This window comes from Thunnus albacares, chromosome 20, assembly GCF_914725855.1.
Source record: "Thunnus albacares chromosome 20, fThuAlb1.1, whole genome shotgun sequence".
Classification (NCBI taxonomy): Eukaryota; Metazoa; Chordata; class Actinopteri; order Scombriformes; family Scombridae; genus Thunnus; species Thunnus albacares.
Window position 1 is genome coordinate 18854935 of NC_058125.1, and position 20567 is coordinate 18875501.

The following is a 20567-nucleotide window of genomic DNA, read 5'->3' on the forward strand; positions in this document are numbered from 1 at the left end:
AGAAAACAGTCACACCAAGACATACGTGACAACCGACTTCATTATTCCTCATTTCCCACCTTGTCACCTTTGTCGTCATCACCTTCCCCCCCCCCCTCCTCAGGTATCAGAGCGACAGACTTCTTTGGCTCCTTCTTCATGAGTAACACCACAGATGTGGAGCTGGCGGGCCTGGACTGTGACAAAGCGGTCACAGTCGAGTTCAAACACGATGACAAGCTCAGCGAGGAAACAGGAGCGCTTATGCAGGTGTGCACATTAGTGTGTGAAACAAATTCCCTTTGAGCAGAATCCTTTTTAAGAGGGGAACACATTTTGTTTGTAGCTTTCAAATCAGCCATTTTAGGATAGTCTTTGCTTGGAGTAGATCCAAACTCCAGTGATCAGACTCAGGAATCAGAGTTCTGCTTGTGTTCATATCTTACAAGGTGATGCATTTGAGTGGTTTTTAAAGCAGAGAAACCACTGAATTTCACTGTTACTAAAATAACCTCAAGAAATTTGAGTACTAACAAGGTTTTTTGGATGGTGCTGCTTCAACTGCATTTTAGTAGACTAATAATGTTAAAATAGTGTAAGTTCAGTTGTTAAAAAAACCCGTGTCATTTGTTTTCCTGCAGTGTGCGGTGCTGTACACCAGCTGCAGCGGCCAAAGGCGCCTCCGCATCCACAACATGGCAGTCAACTGCTGCTCTCAGCTGGCTGACCTCTACCGCAACTGTGAGACCGACACAATCATCAACTTCTTCTCCAAATATGGTGAGGACCAGCTCGCACAGCAGAACGGTTTCTTCATTGTTACATTCAGTGTCAGGCTGTGTGGTGTAACAGAGGCAGATTCACATGTGCAGCATTATATACTCTAAAAGTCTGAATAAGATGTTGAGTGGAGAAAATGACGACGTATCAGTCTCTAAAAATACTGTCAAGCAAGGCGGTTTATCCTCAGCTGCTCCTGTTGAGCTGCAAATTAGCCATCAATAGAAAGCCGCAGCTGTTCTTTGTAAAAGATATGCAGCTTTGTAAATTTGAAGCAGAACATTTCTCATTCATCTTTCACAAGATAAAGACTTTACTGCACATATCTGAGGCTGCCGCTCCGGTGCCTCTTTCAAAGATCAGTGCGGTTCACCTTATTTTATTAAATCACTTACAACAAGCCCCTTGCTGTCTTACATAAAATCAATTCCTGGTGGTTGACTAATTTGTTGTGCCTGTCACAGTTGATATGTATGTGTGTTTGTGTGCTACAGCTTTCCGTGGCATCCTGAACAACCCCACCAAGGCAGTGAGGGACACTCTGGTTAACCAATGTGCTCAGATTCTGGCCTGCTACCGCAAGAACTGTGCAAGCCCCTCGTCAGCTGGTCAGGTACTGAAAACTTCAGCATGTATACGCCCAGCAGACATTACATTCACTGTCACTCAGAGGAATACCTTGTGTTAAACAAAGGAGACGTACAATTCACATAGAGAATTGTAATATTATATGTTTTGACACATTAAACACATTTCTGGATTGAGATTTAAGAAAAGTGCAACTTTCTATTTTCCTGCTTTTTAGTTTTCGTGTTGCCTTCATCCAGATTTTTTTCAACTTGATTTGGTTTTGACCTCAATTTGAGACTTCCACTTAGATTTCATTTTATTTAAAAAAAAAAAAAAAAAAAAAAACAGAATAGTTTTGAAATAAAATAAAAATTTGTGTTTTCCAGCTGATCCTCCCAGAGTGCATGAAGCTGTTACCGGTCTATCTCAACTGTGTGCTGAAGAGCGACGTGCTGATGCCGGGAGCCGACATCTCGTTGGACGACCGGGCTTACTTGAGGCAGCTGATCAGCTGCATGGACGTCGCAGAGACCCACGTCTTCTTTTACCCTCGCCTGCTGCCCCTGGTGAGACCACACACACGGCAGCATAAAGCTCTGGTCTTGTCACTTAGTTACATGGGAAGAAGCTTTTCTGTGGCCAGCAACATGCAACTCTAATATTTGATGTGTAGTTGAATGAAACTGAGTGTTTGTTGCTCACAGACATTATGCAATCACAGTCGTAAATGTTTAATATTGCTGTTTAGGCAAAGCAAATCAACATGATAATGGGTTTCATGCAGACTTTGCTTGAAAGGGTTCAAAATGGCTATAAGAGCTCTCAAAGCATTTGCAGGTTTCACTCTGAAAAGCCGCTGAACTCTGGTTTTATTGGGGAGGCACATCGAAGTCTCTGAGCTCATAAACCTGGACCTGTGCTGACATCTTCACTTTTCAGTCTGACTCACTAGAACTGCAAACTGTGATTTACCGGAAATAAAACCTGCAAGCTTTGCACACTCTGGTCTTCAAACAGTGAGGAGGAAGAAAAGAGCACTCACAGTCTGCAGCTGCATATTTTGCAAACTTAAAAAAAAACATCTCTGTAGTGATTGTTGACACATATGTCAATTTTTTAATTTTTATGAATGATTTAAAAACAGCAAAGGTGCATTATTGGGTCAACATGAGCACATATTGTTGTGCTTGAATAGTCAATTGCAGTGAGTGTGTTGAAATGAAATGCACTGTTTGATCAGTAGATGGTGCGGCTTATATATTAATCTAATATTATTACTTCTCCTCAACTTTTCAGACTAAGTTGGAAAGCGGCTCGTTGCCGGTGGCAGTGAGGAACTCAGAGGAGAGGCTGTCGAAAGGCGGAGTTTACCTACTGGAGACGGGCCTCCACCTCTTCCTGTGGGTAGGAGCTAGCGTGCAGCAAGAGCTGCTGCTCAACATCTTTGGCACGCAAAGCTTCAGCCAGATCGACCCGAGCATGGTGAGAGGAAACAGATCTGCTTTCATGTAATGCTTGTTTGACTTGGCTGACATGCCCACTGCCTGCAGCTTAATCCTAGTTTATGTTTCTAACAGAAGGCCATCCAAATTTCACTCATCTCACAACCCCTCTCTAATATACTATCCATCTTTTCTACTCTTTTACCGTCATCAGAGTGGTATATGAGGTTGGAGGGGAGGTCATCAATTTGTCATGTTATACAGTAAATACAAATCATAACAGCCACTCTTTTAGAACAAAACACAATATTTAATCTCAACCTATCAGAAGATAAAAATGGTTGAATGTCGATTTTTCAGTATTTCTTCGGAAAATTACCTATAACTGTCATGTAGCTAACTGTATAACTGTCAGGAACATGGAGGCAAAGTTTCTGATAAGTGTTAGTTGATTTAGTTGAGTATTTTTTCTATCATTCTCCTAGTTAAAGACCAGTTATTTCATGGTTTATCAGTGACTGAGGGACAAATGTGAATTTTGGTTATATTAGCACTGTTTAAACCATGCACATGGTGTCAAAACCTTATTTCCATCCTCATAATCCACATAATTGTCAAAGTCTTGTGTCATTTCTGAATGTCACTGCTTTCTTTTCTAGACAAGTCTGCCAGTGCTGGACAACCCCTTCTCCCAGAGGCTCCGAGAGATTGTCGACTCCTTCAGAGCGCAGAGATCACGATACATGAAGGTAAGCGTTCTCCTCACCTTATTTCCACTCCCTCGTCTGGTCTCTCAAACCTATTCCCTCTTCCTCACCTCTCTCTCTCTCCTCTTTTGCTTGCAGCTGATGGTGGTGAAACAGGAAGACAGAGCCGAGCTGATATTCAGGCACTTCCTGGTCGAGGACAAGAGCAACAGTGGGGGAGCATCATACGTGGACTTCTTGTGTCACATGCACAAGGAGATCCGCCAGCTTCTCAGCTAGGCCCACAAACTCTCACTTTCACCTGTATGACCCCCCCACTGACCCTCCCTGGTCACCTTTCACCCTTCCTTGTGAAAGAAAGAAAGCGCTTTATCTTTTTTTTTTTTTTTTTACCTAATAAACTAAAGCTCTCCTTGCTGTTTGTCAGCTGAGCACCAGAGACTAGCTGGCAGATCTCGTTGTGTGTGTGTGATAGAGCGAGTGTGTGCGTGTGTGTGTGTGAGAGTGAGAGAGAGATAGGGAGAATCTGATGTTAATAGAGCTTTACTCTGCCTCAAATCTACTGCTCCAACATAGCAGGAGAAAAATAATGATGAGTAGTGACGAGGGAGGGTAATGTATATATACACACAAGTGAACAATTATGTATGCAACAGACTGAGTGAGTGAGGGAGGCGTCCGATGTTGACTGTAGTCGGTGTACTGTCTGTATTACTAGCACTGAAAGGCTGCTTTGGGTGTGTAAATGACCCTCTGATAGCAAACTCTTTTATATGATTGAATCCCAATAGAGTGAAGGACAACTACATACCAAGATATAAATGGAATTAAATAAATAAATGCTGTTTTTCTGTCTCTTCTCCCCTTTAATCATGGCCTTAGTACCCTCTCCCCATGCTGCTCCAATCATCCTTAATATGTGTGTGTGCGTGTGTGTGCATTTTGTTTCCAGATGTGCAAGGACTAGTCTTTTATTTCCTGGTATGTCTCCAGGTGCGTGCATCAGTTTAAACCCTAGATTATAGCTCGAAGGGGAGTCTGGTGACCTTTTTACCTGCATTTAAGAAATATCTTAAAGTCAAAAATCTGTTTTCAAAGTCCTTAAATATTAAGAAAATACAGGTGCACATGATTTCTGGGGCTGATAAACCATCATTACAGTAATTGGTATGACCCAGATTTGTTTACATCGGCTTCAGTTCTTTGTTAATGTGAACATCTGGCTCAGATGTTTGTTCACCGATGAACCACTTGTGCATTTCAAATTGCTGTCGTGATTCTGTTTTGAGAGGAAGCTCTCATTCGTTCAAAGTCTATGCAGCACTGTGAAATAAATAAAAAGAATAAAAAATCAAGGAGGCATGTGAACTTTTGATGCCAGCATCACAGTGATGGGAGATGATTCTGTCTTTTGCTGACATGTAGTGCTGCAGACTTTATATTGATGTTCAGAATTGTATAAAAAGCAATTTCCAGCAGACAGAAATGAGCACAGAATAACAGCGGATAAATAGACATCACTTAAATTTTGAGTTGTCTCTGCAGTGACAACATTCAGTGTGTAAATAAAAAAATATAAACTGTACAGCGTTAATAGAAAATAACAATTTTAAAGACCTGCCTGAACAGCTGTGGTTTGTTGATGGTTGGTTTCTCTGTCACAAAATAGCCTAAATATAAAATCATGGCTTTTACTGAAGAGGGGAAGATGCCTTGACTGGCTTTTTGATATGCGTGTGTGAGAGAGAGAGTGTGTGTATGTGTGTGTGAATGTGGGGTAGGTCCTGGTGAATTTCTCTTGAGGAACAGAGGGATCAGCCAACACACACACACACATACACACACTACCCATGAGATTAAATTCAGTCTTCTTCATTTATCACTTTCTGTTCCTTTTTTAACAACGTGACTTTTGTGTTTGTTTGGTGTGTGTGTAGCCCTCTGTTCCTGTCTTTATGTTCACTGGTTTTGATTGACCCACCGTCTGGACTGTAATCTTAATTTCTGTTCCTTTTTTTTTCTTTGATTTTTTTTTTCATTGCCTCTTGGGACTGCTAATAAAATGATTGTTAAAAGTGAAACTCGACATCGTGGTTCTCCCGTCCAAGTTTATTTTTGTGACTCCAACAAAGAAAAGCTTTATTACAAATGATAACATTTATAAAATCTTTTATCAAAATACATTCATCATATTGTTGTACAAATTATCTAGATCACATAATAGGGTTTTTTTCTTTAGTTTTTAAAGGGTCAGTTTACCCAAATTAAATATTTTCTCACTTCCTCTTAGTGTTTGAAAGAAAGAAATAGTCCCTAAAAATGGTGTTCTGTAGATTATCCAGAGAAACAACAACTATAGTTTTGTAAGAAAAATGTTGCTGAGAGCCCCACAAATGAGTTTCCATTGACCTTCCTTGTATAGGGGTACAGCAAGACCTATAACTTGTCCAAGTTGATATATTGGCCCACATAATGCAGATGGTGGCATGTCTGTCAAGTGATAAGCAACAAGAAAAAAAGTACATATGAGATCATTTAGATACCCGAGTGTGGCTATTACACTGACAATTTACATTTCAACTGTAAAATATCCTGTAGAGCACCGATCTTGGTCACAATTCTTTAAAAAAGCACATTTAAATGACCCAAAAATGTTTGTTCTGTAAAAGCTGAAAAATTTAGTCTATTAATCGACAAGTTGATTGACAGAAAATGAATCAACTATTTTGACAATTAATTTAATAAATCTGTTTTTAAGCAAAAAACTCCAATCATTCTCTGGTTTCAGCCTCCCAAACAAACTTTTTTTTACTTTTTTCTGTCTTATATCATCGTAAATTGAATATCTAGGTTTTGAACTGTTAGTCAGACAAAAAAACATGGTTTGACACCACTATAGGTGAAAAATTGTGTGTGTGTGTGTGTGTGGCAATCTTTAAGATTCAGGCTCAAGTGCAGTGGAGGAAATAAAATACCACATCATGTGAGAAGTCCTCAGTGTAAAGCAGGGGCAATATGAAGGTCCACAGAAGATAATATTTAGCACAGGTACACTGTGGAGTCCACCCAGCCAAGATGAAACCCTGGGTACACAGGCTCGGTGAAGGTGGTTTGGAAGGTGTGGAGGAGAGTCAGTGCACCACAAGAGACGCTGAAGAAGGACACCTTTCCTGCTGACCAGTCCAGATAGACTCCCACCTTATTGGAGCTGGATGGGGTGGTTACAGCAGTGTTGATGCCTTTGTGAAAGGCCCTGTAACCATCCTTGGTGCAGCTCAGGACCCAGGAGGAGTCATTTCGGCCTAACCAACTTTCATGACCCTCTCCCTTCCTGCACATGCGTCTGTAGGCGACACCTATGAAAGCTCTCCCGCTCCACTCTGTCTCCCAGTAGCAGCGTCCTGTCAGGCCCTCCCTGCACAACACCTGTCTCCAGAAATCGAACCTTTCAGGGTGATCGGGATATGGCTGCTTGGTCCATCGTGTTGCTTTCCTGTTTCCTTCGTCCAGAGAGAGGTCTCTGTGTGCTGTGTTTGGGTCCAGGGTGAGTTTATTGGTATCTGAAGTAACCAACAGATTGAGAAGATTAGTGATGTACATTACACAATGCTGTTTTATGAATTTAGAAGGAAACAAAGAAGTCACTGGTCACTCACATTTCTTTGGACCTGGCTGAATTCTGGATTCACCACATTGTTCAACACTAAAACATGAAAGAAGAGCATAGTTTTCTGACCATTACAATGTTAAAAGGTAAACTTAAATATGCAGGAAGAAGGTTATCTTGGAGAATTAGTTTGTCCAAGAAAAATCAATGAAGAGTGATGTTTTAGAATCCTGATTGTTGACGCCAAGACTACCTGAGTTTCTCCAGACTGCATTGTGGGTCGTCCAGCAGGGCAGACAGCAGCTCCAGGCCCAAGTTACCTGGATGATTGTAGCTCAGGTCGAGCTCTCTCAGATGGGAGGAGTTTAGAGCAGATGCCAGGAAAGTGCAACCTTCTTCTGTCACTCTGCATAGGGACAAACTTCAAAAAAATAAACACCAGACATTTAATTCAGTTGATCTCCATGACAACAGCAACACATGAGTTTGCAAGCATGATACTATACTGTTAAATAATTCATCCGGGATGGAATTTCACTCACATGAGTTTTTCCAGTTTACAGTGCAGACTCCCCAGTCCACCAGAGAGCCTTTTGACTCCTACGTCCTGAAAGTCATTGTCAGTGAGGTCCAGCACTTTCAGCTGGCAGGAGGCTGAGCTGATAGCTGAGGCCAGGACATCAGAGCTGTGTTCTGTTAGGTTGCAGCTCCTCAGTCTACACAAACCAAGCAAAAATTAAAGAAAATACTAAAACTAGCACCAGATTTGTTTATAACTGGCAAATAATTTGACATAACTGGATAAAATTAATTTTGACCTGAATATCTCTAGTTTGCTGTTCTTCAGTCCACTAGAGAGCCGCATCAGTCCTGCATCTGTGAGCTTGTTGTTACTCAGATCCAGCTCTCTAACTTGGGATGAGCGGATGACATTGGCCAAGATGTCAGAGCTCCTCACAGTGAGGTTACATGCATTTAGACTGCAATAGGAAAGGCAATGAGAGAAGGGTGAATAATGCCATAGAGAAATGCTCTGTGTTTGTGTTGAGAGTAGACAAAAATGAACAAAAATGAAAACACAACTGCATTGTGACAAAGCAACTATGCAGGTTAAAAATCTATCACCATTCTTGAAAAACAGATTTTTTCGTTTTTTCTTTAATATCTGTTTTTGGTTCTCCACCAACCGCCAGCAGAAACATCTGGCTTTTTAGCAGCTAAATGCTCCGTTATGTTCACCAGCTAGTTGCTAACTGTGTCTGTTTGCTGTCTGGTTCTGCGTAGGTAGTTAGTGGTGGGCTTTTAGAGCTTTTTTGCTTAAAACAGTTGTGTGCTGCAGCTGAAAACAAGAGCAGAGTGAACCACAACAGTAAAATCACGAGCCAGAAAACCAAAACAATGAGCTGAAAGACACTAAAACACACCTTAGAGCTGAGAAGAACTGCACGTTCGAGGGATAATTTGTAACTAAGAGCAACAAATATGGCATTAAATAGTGATTTGATCGATTGTCAATGTAAAAATATTGATAACAGCTGCTTTAAGTTGCAGGTTTGAACCTTTTTACACTGTATAGCCAGATAGAATCATTTTGTACTCTGAATTATCCTCTAACTTTTTTTTTGACCCAGGCAAATGATCTTGCTTGCACTGCCAACTGGTGACAAGATGCTCCCTGTGCAGGTGGGTTTGGTCACAGGTAGAACAGACCACACTTAGTTGTGGTCATGGCTGTGGTCAGGTTCAACAGATCTATTTAGTGAGGAATTACTCTTTAAAGTTTCTTGGTTCACTTTTTCCTCATGCCAAAAAAAATCTGAACCCTGGAGCCAACAATCTTTAACATCATTGGCAAAAAAAAGCTGTAGAGCTTTTAGAAAGTACTTACTTTGCCACTGTGGCTGTTTTCACAACAGGCAGCAGCCTCAGAAGACCCTCCTCTGACCTGGTGTAGTTGCTCAGTTCAAACACACTCAACTCCTCCTCTGAAGTCAGTAACACAAAGACCAGAGTGGCCCACTGGGCAGGTGAAAGTCTGTCACTGTTAAGACTTCCTGAGCTGAGGTAGCTCTGAATGTCCTCCACAAGAGAGTGGTCGTTCAGCTCATTCAGGCAGTGAAAGAGATTGAGGCATCTGTCTGGAGATGGACTTAACTTGATCCTCTCCTTGATGTGTTTAATGATCTCTGTTCTTGTCCTTGGGTTTGTTCTGTTGCTGGTCATAAGATGTTTTAACAGAGTCTGATTGGATTCGAGAGACAGGCCCAAAAGAAAGCGCAGGAAGATGTCAAAATGTCCATTTTCGCACCGCAAAGCCTTTTCCACTGCTTCTTTGTAGAGGATGAGCTCTGACGAATCTCTGAATGGGAAACGTCTTGAAGTGGACGACTTCTTGACCAAGACGTTCATGTTGTCATTGTTGAATGCGAGATAAACATACAACGCAGCAAAGAATTCCTGGACGCTCAGATGCACAAAGCAGAACATCTTCTCCTCGCACAGTGTCAGCTCCTCATTGAAGATCTGTGTGTAGACTCCTGAGAACATAGATGCCTGTGCAACATTTATACCATTCAGGATGAGGTCTTTCTCATAGAAGATCAGGTGGCCCTTCTCCAGCTCTTTAAAGGCCAGTTTACCCAAAGACATGAGGTTAGCTCTCACAGAGTCAGTGCTTGACTCTCTTCTTCCAGGCAGCCTCTTCTTCATGGGTTCCACATACAAGGACAGGAAGTGTATGTACATTTGAGTGAGAGTCTTTGGCATGTCTTTGCTGTCTGCCATCGCCAACTTCTTCTCAAGAACATTCGCTGCCATCGAACAGAAGACCGGTATGTGGCACATGATGTGGAGACTCCTGCTGGATTTCACATGTGTAATTACCCTGTCTGCTAAGCCCCCATCACTAATTTTCCTCCTGAAGTACTCGTCTTTCTGGGGGTTGTTGAACCCTCGAACTTCGGTCACAAGATCCACAAACTCCATAGGGATCTGACTGGAAGCTACTGGACGCGATGTTATCCAAACAAGAGCCAAAGGAAGCAGTCTTCCCCTGATGAGGTTGGTCAGAAGCATGGCTATCGTGGTTCGTTGTGTCACATCAGACATTATTTCACTGTTGTGGAAGTCCAAAGACAGACGGCTCTCGTCCAGACCATCCAGGATGAAGAGCATTTTGTTTTTACCATTAGTAAAGATTCCTGTGTCTTTTGTTTCAGGGAAAAAGACACAGAGAAGCTCTACCAGACTGAAGGTTTTCTTTCTCATCATGTTCAGCTCTCGGAAAGAGAGGGGAAATACAAATTCCAGGCTTGTGTTTGCTCTCTCTTCAGCCCAGTCTAGAGTGAATTTATTGGCAGATACAGTTTTTCCAATGCCCGCGACTCCCCTTGTGATCACAGTTCTTATCTGGTGGTTTCGTCCCGGTAGAGGAACAAAGAGGTGATTGCAGTGGATTGATTTCTCCAGGGCCACCTGCACCCTGGATGTCATCTCAATCTGTCTCACCTCATGCTCCTTATTGACTTCACCACTTCCTCCCTCGGTGATGTAGAGCTCTGTGTAGATCTTATTGAGAGGTATTTTGTTCGCTTCAGTTGTCACACCCTCAAGCAAATGGCTGAACTTCTTCTTCAGAGTAGCCTTCAGTTGCTGTTGACATTCTGCGATCTTATTATCTGGAGTAGACAATACCATTTGAGAGTTATTTTGAAGAATTAAGGTATTCTGTCAATATGTCATATGTCCAAATGTGATAAAAGTACAGGGAATGACAAAGGACTCACTCTGGGGCTGCAGAACACCATTGATGTCTGCAGTGTCATGGTTTGATGCTTCTTCTGAAGAAATGACAGACCCTGCAAAAGAAGAAAACCATCAGAAGAGCCCAAATCCAATTTCCATTTACTCTCTCAATTTATATTAATCTACCTTGGGCAGTTGAGATGATAGTGATGTTTATGTTTTCAACGTTAGAGCCGATGATGGAAGGAGCGACCACATTGCCTCCACTCTGAGCAGAGTAGCTGGGTTGGAAATGATGAATCGCAACTTCAATAGAAGGAACTGATTCTGAGAGAAACCACACAAGTAACTTTCAGCAGTTTTGTCACGAAAACACAATACATGAAAAAATGAGAGTTACAAAATCAAGAAATTTCTGTCCATTTTTAAGTAACTGTGAACTGAACTGCCAAACCATATATTTACAGTATTTTAACTGAACTCTTGCACCTTTGCATTCTTAATGATTGTGATATTGAGTCCATTTCCCTGCCATATGAACTTTTTATTCTTAATTTAACATCCTTACCTGGAGAGACCTCGTTTGTTTTATCAGCATTACTCTTTTGCTCCATTTTTTCCCTTCATCAGCTCCCTTGTAGTAACATGGTTTCTATCGATTGATATTCTTCATCTGGGGTCTTGGACACGAGAGGGAGGCATTCTTGCACACTCTGAGTCATTTACATCCAGAGAATCAAATAGCTGAAAAAATAAACTACATTAAATTGACAATCAGTGAGATACAGATTGACTATGTCCAGTCAAGGTTAATGTGAAAATCAAACAAATAAAAATATGAATGAAATGCTTACCTAATTCAATAACAACTGTGATTACCATCTGATTCTCACAGTGACAGCAGATACTTGAAAGCAGAGGGGGATTGGCACAGATATTAGAAAACTGTCTGCTGCTTCCTTCCTGAGTAATGGTGCAGAAAACAGGAAGCTGGGGTTTCTTGTTCTTTTGTGCAGTCTATCGTTATTTAAATGTCCTTGAATGAACCACAACTCTTAAAATGGTTTCGTTTACTATAAAATGAACCTTAGTTTCCAAAAATGTTTTGATTTTATTTATTTGTAAAATCAGACAATGATCTTTTATGATTTTGCATCAAAAACTCTTTTTTTATCATGACTCCCATTTAACGTATATTACAAAGATGCATCAGGATTTCACAATACATAAGGATTTCACAATTTACATTCACTACAGGGAGTGTGTTAACATGCATGCAAGTATCCCGGTTTTAGTCTTATCCTGGTTTTGATCATATTTGGTATATGGCGTTTACATGGAACATCAGAAACCTGTTTTTTTATATCCCTGTTTACATGATTCCAACAGTATCCAGATTTCCGATCATCCATCTCTCATTGTCTCATCTAATCTAAACCGCTAATCTCTCTGCCAACAGAGAATGCTGAGAAACCTAGATACAGTGTTTTCTATTGGTTTTCTCTGGGTAGCATATCCAGATTCCTCAAAACCAGGGTACGATGTTTACATGTGCAACACTTAACCAGGATACTCCAAAAACCTGATCATAACCAGGATACTGTTGGGCATGTAAACACACACATTGATACATCAGGATTTCACATTCCACATGTTACAAATGGATCAAGAGAATTTTAAATCATCCGCAAATCCAAAAATGTTTAACAAATGTCTGCAAAAACCCAAAAACTAAGAGATATTTTAAATCTCACTGTGTTTAATGATGTTCAGATTAAATTATATGTTCACAATTTTTTAAGCCTGTCTTGAAACAATACTAAAATTCCATTATGTACATTGAAAGACTTATTGGTCACTATAATCATTCCTCTTGTCCATATTGGTCATAGATCCATTCCTGGCACTATTACAATGCGCTGGGGAGACAAAATCCACCATCTTCACTCTCTGTAAAAATGCATTCTTAAGTACAGCTGAAGCTACTCTAATATGAGGCTCCAACAGTCTGAGTTAGTCAAAAAAGTGTGTTTTTCCCAAAATTACGGTTACGAAATTTCCTCTTTGTGTTACTATCCACTGTTTGTGGAAACAGAGAGCACTAAAAAGACTGTCAGCACATATCTCACTATAAAACCACAACTTGTCATTTTTACACTTTTGGTTTTTGTAAAGATTAAACAAACAAGATTTAAAATGTTAATTAGTGAGCTTGAGAGGTGCCAGTAGTCCAGATTTTGTTTCCTTTGGCTAGGCTAGCTGTTTCCCTTTGTTTCCAGTCTTTATGCCTCCTCCTTCAGAAGAGCGTATTTGACTTGGATGTGTTAACACAGCTTTATTCAAAATAAATACTAAATAATGTTTCATTGGTAGGGGGAAAACAGCCAATATTTCTCATATCTAGGTTTAAGTTTCTGTCTGTCTAAGTTGTTTTCGGTGTCCCTTTTGCCTTAAAAAAAATATCTTTACATACTTATCTGACAAACAACTGAGACCAAAACACAAATGATTCATTCCATTAAAGGTCAACACTTTACTTTCTGCTCATGCTTTTCATACAGTTTTGTTACTCAGTCTTCTCCATCTGTTATAATATTGAATTACGCTACATAACAATGTAATAACAGTGCAAATAAAAAATAAATTATCATTCAAGTGGCATCACTAATTTCATGCACCAGTCCTCTGAACAAATGCTGTCGAAGTTTAAATTTTTACAGTATTCAGTTCAGACCCTGTTGCTGTAGTTGTGCCTTTTGAACAGAAGATGGAAGCAAAATCCAAGTTTTGCTATGTTGGTATTATCGCCTTCATGTACAGAATATTACATACCTTGACAGATTTGAGTTTTCACAGTAGATTCTGATACTAATATTTGTTGTTGTTGTTGGGTTTTGGGGTTTTTTTTTTAGGAAATCTCCACAGTGCTTCTAGTAAAATAGATTATACAATATATACTGTTCGTAAAAGTTAATCAAAACAAACTGCTTATAGGCTATGTAGGGAAGTTATAACACCGATCATTATCATAATTATGACATTGTGACTAAAATATTAGCGCAATTTATCAGTAAAACAGAAATGGGTAATTCTAAATTAAGAAAAAATATAGTAAAAATGTAAATATCATTTATTTTACACAGCTAATCAATTGTATAATATAAATAGATGGCTTCACTTTGTCACAAAGGTGGCAATCACATAGTAGAACTAGGTTTCACATATACAATATACAGTGATGACACCTTTACAGATTGGATACAGTCTATATATACAGTATGTTCAAGACAAAATGACTGTTCTGTTAACACAAGGAAGTGTGGCCTGGAATGCTTTACTGCTTTTGCAGTACACATCAAAACAAATTAAATATGGACTAAAGAGAGCATCATACAAATAAAGTGAAACTGCAGTGGGGAGAAAGACAGTTGGTTACATGATTACAGAATAGGCTAAATATAGTAAAGCCTATCCAGGTAAACTACTGTTAGCTGATCAAGTTCAATCAAAATCAATCAAAACATTCTAATTATTTAGTAGCAACATCTGCTGCTCACCTTTGTTCTTTGGGCTAAATCCAATATATTCACAAATATTTAGCTAACTATTATGAGGCCTTGTTTCTTCCTTATGTCCTTGTGTAGGTGCCGCTTATAAAAGGCCAACTATCAATGACTTCAAATTGTTTCACTTTTACGGGTGTCAGGTGCTGGTGTTCAGCACTGCTCTCGACTGGCCACTGGTGGTGAGAGCCATTTACTGCATTACATCACCTCAACAGAACAGGAAAAAAAAAGATTCATAAAGGCTGTGATGGTCAGGGCTGGATTATTAACTAGGCAAGGTGGGATACCTGATTAAGTTGATTGAGTTTGTTTGTATTCTGCTTTAATACCTGATCCTGATCCTGATGTCTTGAAAGGGGAGCTTTATATCAAAACAGATTTAAAACCTTCATTATTTCAGCTGATACTGCTTTTGTGTTGCAAATTTATAAATTACAGTAATTTGTAATTAGTCAAATTACCACACAGATAAAACATGGATGCAATATTTCATCATAGGAATCCTGTGCAAAGAGGGGAGGAGGAACAGAAGCTTAAAGTTGCCTTGTTGAGTTTTCTTGTGAATTGTGTGTATCCTTGTGTGCAAGTATAAGTAACATGTTGAATGTATTTCTTTCCTCTTGAGACATTTGCCTTTTTTTAAATTCTGAAACCTGCATTGCTTACATCCATGTTAAACTCAAGTTAAATGTTCTTCATTTTTAATTTTTCAAAGCAGATTTGATGTGGCAGATATTTGTTTTTGTTAATTTGGAATAACAGCTGATGGATCTAGTTTTCAGAGGCACCCTGAGAAACCAGAGGCCCTTAAACATGCAAGTTATTATATATATTTGACAGAAATATTGTTGATCTGCTTTCTGGGAGCCTCTACAGCATATACAACTACATTTCCCTTAATAGGAGAATCCAAACTAAATGACTAATCATCAAGAACAGGAGCTGAGTACATGCCATCTCTGATTTTTGCTGTGATGTCCAAAATCACAATTGTGTATTTATCCTGGCCGAGCTGACGGAGAACACTGGCATTTCATCAGCAACACCATGCTTTCCTCTGCGTACAGCTACACACACTAAAACGCCTGGGTGCTGCCCAACACAACCACCGCTGTGACTGCTGAGCAGTTGGAGGTCAGTAGCTTAGTGCTGCAGGGCATCACGACAGTATCTGTTGAAGAAGGAAAGAGTGTTACTCATTCACTTCCCCCAGTCAGATTATTTCTTCAAAGCAGCGTATCGCCGTCGTCAGAAAAGAACAAGAGTGTCATGACTCAGCTCTTGGCCCCGTCCGCCCTCTCAGTTGTGATGATGTAACAGATGGCATATTCACCCTCATTAGTCACAACAAAGGAAAAGTCATGCCTAAATGTTTTGCAGCTACTGACGCTCTGATTGCACAATTAGTCTATTCTGGATACAAACACAGCTTCAGTCAGCCACAGGAGTCTGCTAGAAACAGAAATGTGATATTTCGACTCTGCAGATCATACCATAAGCCTCTTTTAGCTCCAAAAAGGCATGGTATTGTAGAAATTCAAGTCCTGCATGGGTGTACGGCTGCTAGCTTCAATTGAACCCATTCAAGACAAGTGATATGTTATGCTGCACTATAATTTTCCTCTACTGCCTGCAGCTGGATTGAATAACGGAAGTTTGTGAGATGCACTTGAGGAGGTGCACACTCAGTTTCTCAGCATGGCTAAAATAACTGTGAGAGCATAATTCATTCATCAGTTTCCATAATTAGAGTTTTCTCTCAGTCAGGGTAGATCCACATTGCAAGGTGCAAGAACCAACATGCCATTTTAGAAGTGTTTTTCACAGCAGCGTTGCATGGGAACACCAAGTGATGGCAACGTAAATAGTTGCCATCCTCGTGTGCTTTTTCCATTGCAGAATCAAGAGGGAGGTTGACATAAAGAGATGCCTGGCCTTCTTTTCTGTGTCACTGTGAAGTCGTACTCAGCGTGTGCATAGTGCAAAATGGCCATAAGGTTGCTAAAAGATGACAACAGGTCTGACAGTAATGATATTACAATATGGAAAATCGCACACAGACTTTATTTCGTTCCCTCATTTAGAGCTGATTTCAGCTGAAACCATCCCACTTTCTCTTCTCTCGGCCTTCCCGTGCTCTCACTCCTCTTCCCTCCTCTGCTCCTCTGTCTCTCATCAAGCGGGCAAGGCGTAGTGTGTGGTTGGTGTGAGATAACAAAGGCTGAGGAGTTCAGCATTATATAACTTCTGTGGAGGCTGAGGAGGTGGAGGAAGAGGAGGAGAGGCAGCAGGGTTAGCACGTAGGAAAAGGAGGGCAGGAGAGGGCCAGTAGCCTACGTTGCAGTGCTCATTTGTCTTCCACATAACACACAAACATGCACACGCACACACACACACGCATGCTGGCCTCCTTTTCCTGCTCTCCATCACGCATTCAGCAGGCTGCACTTGCAGATACAGCCTCATAATATTTGAACTTTTTCAGCGTTGCAGCTTTGTGTTCCCACGCTGACTACCACGCATAAAGATTTCCAAGTGAAATCACCATTTTGCTCTCTTTCTCTCTGACAGTGTCTATGTGCTGTTCGCCGTCCCACCTCTAAGCAAGCGTGCTGAGCAGGCAGCCACACACACACACACATACATACACACACACACACAGGGCCTCTAACTCTCAAGCTCTATGGCTCCCTCCAGCCCCACACGCCTGTCCTCTGATGGCCTCCCACTCATGCCACATTAAACATTTAGTGAGGCACTCTGGATCTGTGTGACACCATCTTTTAGTGCCGCCAAGCTAACAGCCCCTCACACTGTGGAAAAACATAGGTGCATGCTCGTCGGTGGAAACCTGATACAGCAGTGGTATTATTCCCCTACCCGTCGCTATCTCTCTCCTCCTGCACGCTCTTCAATGCAAAGACAAAATCTGTGGCTCAGAAAGGCCTACTGTGTTGAGAGCAAGACCTGCATAAATCAATATTGATCCCTGGAGTGTGTATCTGTATGTGTATGTGTGTGTGCGTGTGTGTGTGTGTGTGTCACAATTTGCCTTGCTGCTGCAGTGAGGTGTGACCCAGGCTTGGGTGTATCCCAACCAGTGCAGTAAAAAATGCTGCTGAGATGTTCCCTGCACTATTTGGAAGGTATAAGAAGTGACAGCAACTGGATGTCAAAGCTGTTTTTTGTTGGGTTTTTTGTTTTTTTTAAGCCATCTGCACCATCGCGTGCTCCTGTACCTTTAAACAATATGTCACCTAATTATGATTTACTGCCCCCCTTTCCAAAAAAAAGCTGGTTTATTTAGCCTTAAGCCCATTTTCAGTGACTTCATTGAACTAGAGGCCTTGGTCTCATGCTGCACGAGCCTATTCTCGCGAGGATTCCTCCCCTTTACTACACACACACACATACACACACACACACACACAACCATCATCATCAGTCCTCCTCCTCCTCCTCTCCCCAGCCCCTCCCTTTCCGTCCCTGCTCGGCTCTCTCCTCTTCAGCCTTGCCTGCTTGCCTGTCAGATAGGTACTCCAGTGTGTTGGAGGCTAGGCTACCCTCCTCCCGGACCCCCCTGTACGAGAGCCAGCCGCCGTCGTACCCCGAGGCTCGGGCTCCAACCATGGCAACCACCGCTACTTCCACCAGGTTCACCGACGAGTACCAGCTGTACGAGGAGCTCGGGAAGTAAGCAGCAGTCGCAACGGTTACAGTGTGCATCGTGTTTGTCTTGTCGTTTTGTCCCCCACCCCCGCAACCTCGCCTCACATTATTTCTAGTTAGCCAGCTAGCAGGCGGTAGCTACCCTAAATAGCTGAAAGACTCATCAGGGTGAAGGCTGTAATAATTTGTCAGTTGGTGTCGTGCTGCAGTTAGTGGCTGCTAACGGCTAGCTGTTCCCGCAGTAACGGGCGTACTAACGTTCAGTTACTAGCCAGCGAGCTACCACGCTGATATTGATAAACTAGCCGAGTTAGCCCACTAGCGTTGCGTCTTTTAGTCGCTAATGGTGATGAATAGACCGGCCAGAGGTTGGTGCATTAACAGCTGTTAAGCCCTTCCGTGTTTGCTAGCCGGTATTTTCTGCTCTGCTGGATCAGTCAGCGGGGCCCCGAGAGACGCCGGAGACGTAGCCGTGTGACATTTCACCGACCCGCGGGTCTGACAGCTCCGTTGCGGGCTCGACAGACCAGAGGCTGTGGTCGCTAGCTAACTAGGCCGACCACTTTTTTTTCCCCCTTTTCTCCGAGCAGCTGCAGATGATTTGTGTAACCGTGTTAAGTAACGTTACGTACCCCTGGATCACTTAATGAGGAAGTTATTCGGTCCAGGCTGCGCTGTTTTTATGTTTGCACTGTTAATGCCTGTACGCTCCGCTCACCAGCTGGCCGGATCATCATGTTATCAATAAACGCATTGTCGTGCGGTGTGTCGGAGGTAATCTTCTACACTGGCACTTACAGCGGCAGATTTAGCGTTTACTGTGTAAGAGGGAATGACGTGTTTTCTCGGTATTTTGATGACGGCAAGAAAACCGGGCCACTACCTCCTCTGTTTCATCATCATCATCCTCATCAGCAGCGGCAGCAGCAGCATCTGTTGTTCTTGGCCGGCGAAGGCATTTTTTTTTTCCCCTGATGTTCCCAAACCAGCGGCAGCAGGGCGACATCGGCCTTATAAAGATACACCGGCCCTCAGTTCCAGCTGCCATTTCCACTCTCTGCCTAATAATTGACAGTAATCAATGGCATTGATTGCACAGCCAATGCAACACGCACATCTACACATCCTCCACATAGTGAATCGGGGCTCACCTGCTCCTGATTCTGCTCAAGACTGACCACTCGGTTCAGCTTGTGTTTCTGCAGCCGTTTGTCGATGCATTTTGCTCCGTCATAGGTTATTAACGTCAAGGCACTGACCTGTACTTCTGTCACCTGTCACCTCTCATTTACTGGTAAATAATTGAAACTAAGAGCAGAGTGGTTGGGAGCGGGAGTGCAGCAGGCTTGAGAGTAGCAAGCCTCAATATATCATCCTTAGAAGTGAAAGGCTGGCCGACCTCTTTCAGGAAAACCGTAGAGGGCCGGATACTGCAGGTTGTACAGAGTGTGATGTAGGCACTATGAAAACATGCATAATTACTTATTCTGCGATGCTCAAAATTGAACTATCGCCATAAGCAGCTAGCAGGTGAAAATATGGAGCATTCATCTAGGTCAATATGAAACTCCTCGGAGTAGGAGTTGTTTTATATGGAGCACACTGCTTTGTGCGCTATGCACTTCCTTTTCTGCTTGAGCAGATTTATAACTGAACGTTGTTACCTTGTGAATGTATTAAGTGTTGCCCATTTTTGTGTGAGGTGCAGCCCATTCTTTGTCCGGGTCGTTACAAATTGAATTTCCTTTGGGGAAGGAGGTTGCATTGTATTGTGTGGCTATCAAAGATTGGCAAAAGTACTCAGCCATTCATTCGTAATCAAAGAGCTGAGCTGATATCATCACTCACACTGGAGAAGCTTGTTATGTTGGTGCTGGTTTTCTTGATTGTTGCTCACCTTTTCAGCTTGTGCACGCTGATGCTGTGATAGTAATGACTGTAAACTGTGTGTGTGTGTGTGTGTGTGGTAGAGAGAAAGAGAGAGACCCAGGTTGTCAGTATACACAAATTGCTGCGACACGCGTGTTTGCATTTTCAGTTGTGTCACAATGTGTGTATGTGTGAGAGAGCGAGCGAGAGAGAGAGAGAGAGCATGTGAAATGCAACTGATCTTTTGGTTGTTTGTTCTTTTCTTCTTAGGGGAGCTTTTTCAGTGGTGCGTAGATGTGTAAAAAAGTCATCAGGACAGGAATATGCTGCAAAAATCATCAACACTAAGAAGCTGTCTGCAAGAGGTATGGTAACACCCTGCACACCGACACACTCTAATACTCGCATGTTTGCTTTTTTTGTGATGAATATCGGAAAATGGGGCTTCATTACCGATGAGTTAACGTTTCTGAAAATTCTTACTGAGAAACAGTTCACAGATAAAATAATAAATAACAAGTGGAAATGTCCGCTTATGGTTGTGAACTAAGAACTTGGCAAATCAAGGTAAAATCCTGTAAATTCGATACTGCCATAAAGCTGTTCGGGTTATTGATTTGCAACTTTGCCCGTT

At 41.7% G+C, this 20567-nt stretch overlaps 3 protein-coding genes across 20 annotated transcripts in view; 2 read left to right on the top strand and 1 right to left on the bottom strand.

Annotated features, from left to right (window-relative positions):
• Positions 1–3922, top strand: part of sec24c (SEC24 homolog C, COPII coat complex component) — a 19840-nt gene extending 15918 nt beyond the window's left edge. For both annotated transcript variants that reach the window (XM_044337245.1, XM_044337246.1), the window contains 7 exons: positions 104–249; positions 621–759; positions 1254–1372; positions 1716–1895; positions 2626–2811; positions 3431–3520; positions 3617–3922. In XM_044337245.1, the coding sequence (XP_044193180.1) occupies positions 104–249; positions 621–759; positions 1254–1372; positions 1716–1895; positions 2626–2811; positions 3431–3520; positions 3617–3757 (1001 nt within the window). In that variant the 3' untranslated portion in view covers positions 3758–3922. The remainder of the gene's footprint in view (positions 1–103; positions 250–620; positions 760–1253; positions 1373–1715; positions 1896–2625; positions 2812–3430; positions 3521–3616) is intronic.
• Positions 3813–12974, bottom strand: LOC122970896 (NLR family CARD domain-containing protein 3-like). Its single transcript, XM_044337247.1, has 10 exons — positions 11684–12974; positions 11398–11573; positions 11016–11156; positions 10871–10942; positions 8974–10762; positions 7904–8065; positions 7628–7801; positions 7339–7506; positions 7135–7181; positions 3813–7038 (listed from the first exon to the last, which is right to left on the bottom strand). Exons 2-10 carry the CDS (start codon positions 11441–11443, stop codon positions 6518–6520), a joined length of 3120 nt encoding a protein of 1039 aa, XP_044193182.1. The 5' UTR covers positions 11444–11573; positions 11684–12974; the 3' UTR covers positions 3813–6517.
• Positions 12975–17820: 4846 nt separating this feature from the next.
• The window catches only part of LOC122971069 (calcium/calmodulin-dependent protein kinase type II subunit gamma), a 40731-nt gene continuing 37984 nt past the window's right edge, over positions 17821–20567 (top strand). For 9 of the 17 annotated variants that reach the window (XM_044337521.1, XM_044337526.1, XM_044337515.1 and 6 more), the window contains exons 1-2: positions 17822–18088; positions 20204–20298. In XM_044337521.1, coding sequence (XP_044193456.1) covers positions 18024–18088; positions 20204–20298 — 160 coding nt within the window. In that variant the 5' untranslated portion in view covers positions 17822–18023. Of the gene's footprint in view, positions 18089–20203; positions 20299–20567 lie in introns of all 17 variants that reach the window. The other 8 variants (XM_044337514.1, XM_044337519.1, XM_044337517.1 and 5 more) reach the window with 2 other exon arrangements.